General features: G+C 37.6%; 1 protein-coding gene across 1 annotated transcript; it reads right to left on the bottom strand.

Moving 5' to 3' along the window:
• Positions 1-734: 734 nt before the first annotated feature.
• LOC113758616 (protein ALP1-like) lies at positions 735-3,409 on the bottom strand. Its single transcript, XM_027301390.1, has 4 exons — positions 2,918-3,409; positions 2,615-2,846; positions 2,115-2,521; positions 735-824 (listed from the first exon to the last, which is right to left on the bottom strand). The coding sequence occupies exons 1-4, from the start codon at positions 3,407-3,409 to the stop codon at positions 735-737; spliced, it is 1,221 nt and encodes a 406-aa protein (XP_027157191.1).
• Between the last annotated feature and the right edge of the window lie 5,145 nt (positions 3,410-8,554).

Raw genomic sequence — 8,554 nt, 5'->3', positions numbered from 1 at the left:
AACATGTATATGATTAGAAAAAATGGTTATATTGAAAATAGAGACAAAAAGATATTTTTAACTTTTTCAACGTAATAAATGTTTTGAGACATTTCAAAATGATAAATATGACATTTTTAATGAAACGAAGAAAGTACTTCCTATCTGAAAAAGGAAACTTAAGAAGATAATATCAATTGTTTCCTAATTAAATTATCTACCTACTAAGAAAAGAAATTCTTTTAATCTTTAGCCAAATGTCTCGCTTGGAATCCGACTTTGATTAAGAAACATCTACGCGCAAATTCTGAATCTTCCGGATTTGACAGCAATTTTCAAAAAATTACTCCTTTTATCACTTTCTGCTCCACTTTCATAGAATTAACACCATTAATCAAATAAGAATAAAATCTATTAATTAAAACAATATTTGGCAAATATCAAAGAAAAATATTCATAAATTTAATATCTATCATCATCATCATCATCATTATTATTGTAGAAATTAAAATGACAAAACAATAGCACCACCATTTCTTTTTTTTTTTTTTTTTTGCAAAAAATGAAGGTAGAGTGTAGTGTTATTAAAGATGTGATGCTGTACCTTTATCTTCTTCCATTAACTGACATCAGTTTACTTGGCAAGACACAGGTTTGAAAAGCTCCAGGAAGATGCTTTTATATATATGCTTTCTTTGCAGCTGGTGCAGCTCAATCCTACTCAGGTTATATTTTTGCTAGCCACAACTGCTCTCCTACTGTTGGTCATTGCTTCTATTGTCATCAACTGAAGCTGGTGGGTTCCTAAAAAGAAAGGGCGTTAGATAAATTGAACTCAAGAAGTCCTGCAAGAATTATATCATAGAGTTAGTGAAGATAAATTTGCAAACAAGCTGTAATAGCAAGTACAATGCTATCAACAACTATGATCTGTAGTAGTAACTAAGCTGTAATATCCGCTCTCGAACCCCAATTCTTAGTCCTTAACTCATATATGCATACAACTGCAATATTGAATTTGGTTATGGAACACCCTTTTTTTTTTTTTTTTAGTGTAAGCAGAGTATTCAAACCCGAGATCTCTTGCTTACACTCCCTTCCTCCGTACCATCCAACTCATCCCTCCCCCGGTTATGGAACTTGAATTAATGAGAATTCAGACAGTTGTTTTGGCTCTTTAGATAAATTAACCATGACTAACAAATTCGGGTTGTGAATATCAAAAGTGGATTAGGTTCCTCAGAAGTGGATCCTGTCCTACAAATGAATTTAGTATCCAAAACCATGGACAATTGTAGTATTCTGAAGACCAACCAATGAGTTTTTTACAAAATGCAGTATCCAAAACAATCCCCCAACGTATATGAGGAATTTTACAAGATTTTTTTTGTGCTTCTAGAATCTTCAGTAAAAAAAAAAAAACAAATTATGGGACAAGGAGCGAGGAAAAGAGAATGAATTTTAGTTGGAAGAAATAGGACCTAATGGCATCAGTTTACATGCAAAAAAAAAAAAAGTAAGAAAATGCAGAAATAAACAAACGAGAAGGCATCATGAACCTACAAAAGTTACTCTTGATCCATATTACAAATAAAAAAATAATAATTAATGTGCCTATACATTAGAAAACGAAAACAGATTAGCTTTGCAACTTGTTAGTCATATGCATTTATACCAACCACAAATACCTGTGTGACTAAATATACTAACTTTTTTTTCCCACTAAAATACAAATATTCATTCATTAACCACTAAAATACAAATATTCATACTAAAGTACAAGTATTGTAAGAGTGAGCTTTGAACGAGGAAAATGACTAATAAACGCCAGATGCACACCTTGTTACCCCTCATTCATACAATTGAAATTAGTGGGCCAGACAAAAATAGTTCAAATCCTTTCCACAGGTTACAAATCCTTTCCATGTTTCACCAGATTAGTAGTCCAGACAAATACTAGTCCAAGGGATTACAAATCTCTTTCAAGCAACAACAAACATGGACTTCATAGCTAAGCATACAGTTCATATTCTGCCGTGGAAATTTTGATGTCCTGTCCACAAGCCACTACACAATAGAAGACCTAATTAGTAATGTCGATGAAGGTACATATGGTCGGCCATTGCCCGACACACCTCATTCCACTCAGCCATGTTTTGTTGCGACATATTAATTTGCTGTAACCCTGGGACTTGGTAACCATCTTCATAAGCATCTTCGATTTCGATTGCTCCGGCAGCAGCCCCAGCGGCAAAATAGTCGTCATTCGACACTTTCTCCCTCATGAAGTTGTGGAGAGCACAACAAGCAAAGACAATGTTGTTTTGAGTGGCAATGAGATAATTCTGCATTGGACCTTTGAGTATTGGAAATCGCATTTTCAGGACATCGAAAGAGCGTTCAATCACGCTTCTAAGTGATGCTTGGCGGCGATTGAAAAGGGATTTAGTTGCACGCGCTTGTACTGTCCCCCGGGCAGGCCTAAATGGTGCTATAAACCCAGGCATATTGGTATATGTGGCGTCAACTAGGAAATATTTATCTGCAAATCCACATTTCCACACATGTATCATTTTTTTGGAACAATTAAATAGACTGCACGAATAGGGGACTAGTTAGTATAGACGAAGCATACCCACTGGTGGCATGGGAAAGTTAGACTCTGGAGCAACCAAAGCCTCTTGTAGCACCCGTGCATCTTGTGCACTGCCTTCCCAATCACATTGGACATAGACAAATCTCATATCATGATCACAGGCAGCTAACACATGCTGAGATAAGTCTCTCCTCCTCTTCCGGGTAATGGTCCGGTTCTCAGCAGTGAACCAGGCTGAGATGTGAGTTCCGCCTATTGCCCCAACACAATCCTATAACACGAACATTAGTATTACTCCTAACCATTGACCTAAAGTAAATTCAAGAACAGAAATTAACTAACCTTGAACCAGGGATAAAACATCTCGCTGTTCAGAATCCGTGGATGAGTTTCATTGTAATTCCTTGGTCTGATTATATCTCGTCCTAGCCGCACCAATGCTCTAAGGCAACGCCTCACAAGTTGATCAACTGTCTCCGGGGAATGTTTAAAGTGTTCAGATAGAAGCCGATGGCATTCATTGTGGCTAAGGCATACCAGTGCAATAGCCTTTGACTCGTGAATTCCCACCCTCAGTGTGGGGTGCTGCTGCCAATAATTCTGTTCGACCAACAAATTACACAGGTGCAAGAACAGGGGAACATCCATGCGCAAGTTCTCGAAGATCCTGTCCCGATGCCCGTTTATAAGCTCGATTACCCATTGTTGCCTAGATAATGCGCTATCGCGATACCTTCGTCTTGGAATGTGCAGCAGTGGGTCAAACAGAGCTAATCCTAATAGCAAAAATGCAAAGAAAATCAACTCATCGTCGGAGTGGTCCGCCAAGTTCATGCCATGGAAAGGTGTGAGATTATCCCTGCAGTAATTAGTAATACACAGCTGCAAATCATTTTCTCCACAAGCTGATTCGGCAGTAGAAGTACTGCGTGAAGGGTCTTTTTGCAACCCTGCAACCATTAAGTGAATACATTAATCCTGTTCCATATTTCCCCACCCAAACATATAACCACGAATGCATTACTGCATACCCTTCAAAGCACGCCTCCTTAGTCGGGGCATGTAATATTGACACCCTATTCAGCGTTACCAGAACACCACCAGTGGAGGATTTGGTGCCCAACAAGTATATAGAGATAACCCAAAAGCAAGAGCAATAAACAAGTTAATAGCATGAAATGATGTAGCTATTTCACAAGAACAGCCAGCCAGCTAATTAGATATATTTTTTCCAGCTAATTACTCAGCAAAGAGAACAACAAAATTTGATGGAATTAAATGGATCGCTAGAAGAGCAAATCTACATTATCAATGTGCACCAAAGCCAAATAAGGCAATCAAGTGGCCAGCAGGGAGATTTCTGCTTGAGAGCTGAAATGGCAAGAAACAATATAGACATGGCTGATGTAAGCCATCCATGCGCAATTATTTCAATGGCATCATAAAGAGCGCAATTCACAGTAGAACTTGACAACTGGATCAGAAGTCAGAAATGCAGTGAAGAAATCCCGAAACATTGACCAAATCCACTAACAACTGTTAACCCAAGATGAAGTTTGTGCATGCTGTTAAACGTTGTGAGAATAACATAACATGCTTCAGGCAAACATGGGACTAGAGAAATGTTCTCGACAAAAATGGAGATATTGCACCTTAAAAACCAGTGTTCTGGCCATGCGGAATATTAGGAAGAAGCCTCTTCGCTTTTTTCAGATGGAATTCCACGATTCTTGGAAGAAGATGTCAGAAAAGCTCAAAGATAAATACTACTTTCATAATTCAAGAAGGACATTCTCTGAGGAACTCTCTCTCTCTCTCTCTCTCTCTCTCTCTCTCTCTGTTGACGCCGGAAATCAAAATGGGAAAAGAGAAAAAAGATAAGATAAAAACAGGACCCAAAAGAGGAGGACTGAAAGCAGACCTTGGAACTTCACCGGAGCCCGAATTGGTTTTCCAGAAACCGGATGAGGTTAGTAGAAGTCTGTTGCTGTCACTCGGATGACTGCCTCGAGGGAGTGTCTTCGATGACAGATCTACCGAGAACTGAGACGAAATTCATCGATCGGGGAGTACAAACCTGGAACAGATGCACACCTTGACCGGCGCCGACGGCAGCTTTTCTCTGTGCTCAACCGGGTAATGAATTAAATTTTGGACAGTCGACTGGGGATGGGAGAAGAAATTGGCGGCCAAATACAATAATGTGTTTTTAAATACCTAAAAACGACGTCGCACAAAATTTGGGATATTCTATGATATGTTTTGCTCACAAAGCCCATCCATTTGTTTTTCGCATTTCTATTTGGATTAGATATTTTTGAAATATTTTATTATATTAATGTAGGTGAAAAATTTTTACTGTAAATATTTTTTATAGTTTTTTTGAAAGGAAAAATGGTCAATTTAGTCCCTATACTTTTATACTTGTGTTGATTTAGTCCCTTTATTTTATTCTTGGCCAATTGGATACCTTAACTTAAAACGCAAGTCCAATTGAGACCCTTTGCGGCGACGCCACCAGAAAATATCAAGCGGGCATGAAATTGACCACATAATGAGGGCTACTTTTGGAACACCACTTATGGGAATCTAATTTAGCCAACTAAAATCATACAACAACAAAATTAGACTCTGAAATCATCCCAAATTGAAAGTGACTTATGTAGAAAATAATTAGGGTTATAATCCAAGAGATATTTGGGCAAAATGCCGGTGATTGATGATGGACAAGAAAGAGGAGGCCGATGGGATTGCAACAGCAGACAACATGGAAGATGTCCATTGAACCATGCAACTGAAGGGTGTTACACAGATTACTTGTACCAAATGTCAAAAAAAAAAGACATAATATAAGAAGATGTCCATTGAACCATGCAACTGATGCGGTAGCTGCTGAAGGTAGTGGAAGGCAACCTCCTTTGAACTCCAACAAGTGCAGAAAATGCAAAGGACTTGGGCACAATGTCAGAACTTGTCCATTGATTGCCTCAGGGACAACTAATACCCAAGCAACACAAGAAACACAAGTGTCTGCATCTACAACAATCATTGAAGATAACAGTGAACCTTCAAAAAATATGGCAGCCACAAAGTCCAATTCAGGTATACAGCTTGCATATTTTTTAATTTAAGTGTGTTTAAATGGCATGCTTACTACATGTATGTTTCACTGCTCAATAGTCAATACCCAAGCTGGTGAGGTGGCTGAAACAATTCATGTGCAGTCCTCAGCTCCAGAGTTAAGTTCAAAAAAAGTTCGTCGAACTGTCTGCTATCTTTTCTGTCATGCTCCAAGCCAAAGCAAAAAAACTTGCGCCTGCGTGCGAGCCCAACTTTGGAGATCTAGGAAGGCTGCTGTTGTATCTCCAGGAAAAGGCAAAAGAAGAAAACAAATTGTATGTTTTTTGCATTAAAAACTTGGTCTAATTTTGAACTATCAACCACTCTTTGCTGGTTCTCATTTCAAATGTATTTTGCAGGTGCATAGGTTGTTGGATGAATTGGATAACTTCATGGACAATAATGAAGACAGTTGAAGATAGTCATATTTTGCTGAAACATGTTGATGGCATTTACTTTTTGTTAATTTAGTTAGTTTGACTATTTTTGGGACTTCTTGTACTGGAAGGGTTAAAATGCATTGGCTTCCACAACCAAGTTTCTCAAATGGCTGTTGTTGTAGTTACTTTTGGATTTTATGGCATTAGCAGACAGCTTGTTTGTGTAAACATTGGCTGTTGTAGTTACTTTTGGAGGCACTTTTGGCATTAGCAGATAGCTTGATTGTGTAATTCTGACTGCATAACCTTTATTTAACTCTGTAAGCTATTTTGTTGAATTGGTGCCCAATGGAAGGGTCAAATTATAAGCAAAATTCTGTCCTTTAACAACTTTATTGGCTGACCATGTTAGATATTTTGTTGAATTGGTTCCAAGTGGAAATGTCCATAAACAGGCTTCAATTTTGTCCATTTTCTTTTTTGCTTCCACAAGTTTCCAGTGACCAAACCAATTCCCAAACAATTCAAAACCAAAAAACTAGTGCACTGGCTGCTTATCATTCACATTCAAGTTTACAATGAATCACATTTCTCCTCAAACTTTAACAAGTTCATAACATACTACCATATTTCTCTTGACAACATGTACATATTCAGGAGAAATTAGCAGCCATGTATTTGAAGGATCTACAACATGTCAAAAACTAGTTCAACATCTTCAACTCCAACACACCTTGCTTTTGTCTTCCATTGACAGCAAGCATAGTAGTAATTAAAACGTAGTATATAAACAAACACATGCCAATATCATTAGTTTCACTTTTGTTCTCAATTTTTAGATCTCAAGCTTCAATGTTGCATTTTCTGCTTCCACATGTTTGAGGTCCCTCGATAATAAAGCAATTACATTCTTCATCTTCTAAGGTATGGGTGGATCGTACCATAGAAAGAAATTACAAGCCCCAGATTTCTACATTCACAATTAATTCATAGTTTACTTCAACAAAATTCATTAAATTTTCAGATTTGAAATATGTTTACCAAGAACCAAGAAATAGTACCCCATAGTTTTTGCAGCCGTGAAATCTTCTCGAAGGATTTGATTCTGTCCATGAAGTAACTACTCGACACTCTTCAAGGCAGTAGCTGTGCACAACTAGGTCTCCATTGCAGTATTCATCCTTTCCTCGATAAATCTCCGTTGCTGTTTCAAATCGATTTGCGCCATTATTACTTGAAACACTACCTGAACTTGATGTTGCTTTGGCCCAATTTCTCCTTCCCTGCATTTGCAATGATTCTATACACAATCTGGGAATTTACGCAGACTACCCGTTTCTTGGATGAACCCTAGCTCTCCAATTCAACTTAAGCTCCTCACTTAAGCTCCTCATTTTGTTGCCGTATGATTTTAGTTGGCTATTTTAGAGCCCCATAAGTGACATTCCAAAAGTAGCCCTCATTATGTGGTCAATTTCACTCCCGCTTGATATTTTCCGGTGGCGCCACCGCATAGGATCTCAATTGGACTTGCATTTTAAGTTAAGGTATCCAATTGGCCAAGAATAAAATAAAGGGACTAAATCGACACAAGTATAAAAGTATAGGGACTAAATTGGCCATTTTCCCAATCTTGAAAATATATTTTGGGGTATTTTTAAAATTTAAAATTTTAATGGAATATTTTTAAAATTTTATAAAATCTTACAACCACCTACCACTATCCCACCTCTCACCTCCCTTCTTCCCTCCTCCCCCACTCTCTGGTCGAGCGGTGAGAGGGAAGGGGGCAGTAGGAGAGACGTGGGGAGGAAGAAGGAGTAGGAAGAAAGAGGGAGGAAGAAGAAAGAGAGGAGAAAGGGGAGGGGAAGAGGGAGGGGGAGGAGAGAGGGGAAGGGGCAGCGGGTGGTGATGGTGGTGTATTTGTTTTTGTATATTTGGAGTTGTTTTTTATATATTATATGGATGTGATATTTTGGAGTTGTTTTTGTTTGTATATTACTGTAGCATTGCATATAAAAAACTTGTTTTTTCAAAAATTAAGGAATCCAAGCGGAGACACTTTCCTGCATTTTGTGTAAAAATAGAACATTTATTTTTGTCTTTTTAAAAATATGATTGAGTTCTAAATTATTTAAAAGTTTCACATTTTGTCTAGCAACCAGTAATTAAACTAAATAATTCACTTCATAATATGACTTTCCAATATTTATTTATTATATTACAAGTATTTTTTATTTATTAAAAATTTAGAAATTTTTTAGGGCTTTTGCCCTGCGCCTTAGGGTTTTTTCCCCGTCTAAGCACACACAAAATGCCTCGCCCAATATTTTTGTCTTTTGAAACATAGGTAATAAAAAAAACTAGAATTGTCTCTCTTAGTAGGTGCCTTTTCTCTCTCTAGTAGAGACCAAGTCACTTGGGTAGGTGTTTCTTGAACCTTTCAAAATTCAAAAATTCAAAACTCCCGTACTCTTTT

The sequence above is a fragment of the Coffea eugenioides genome, unplaced genomic scaffold, assembly GCF_003713205.1.
Source record: "Coffea eugenioides isolate CCC68of unplaced genomic scaffold, Ceug_1.0 ScVebR1_603;HRSCAF=1308, whole genome shotgun sequence".
NCBI classification, from domain to species: Eukaryota; Viridiplantae; Streptophyta; class Magnoliopsida; order Gentianales; family Rubiaceae; genus Coffea; species Coffea eugenioides.
The sequence above is the reverse complement of the archived record's forward strand: the minus strand, read 5'-3'. Positions and strand labels throughout refer to the sequence as shown.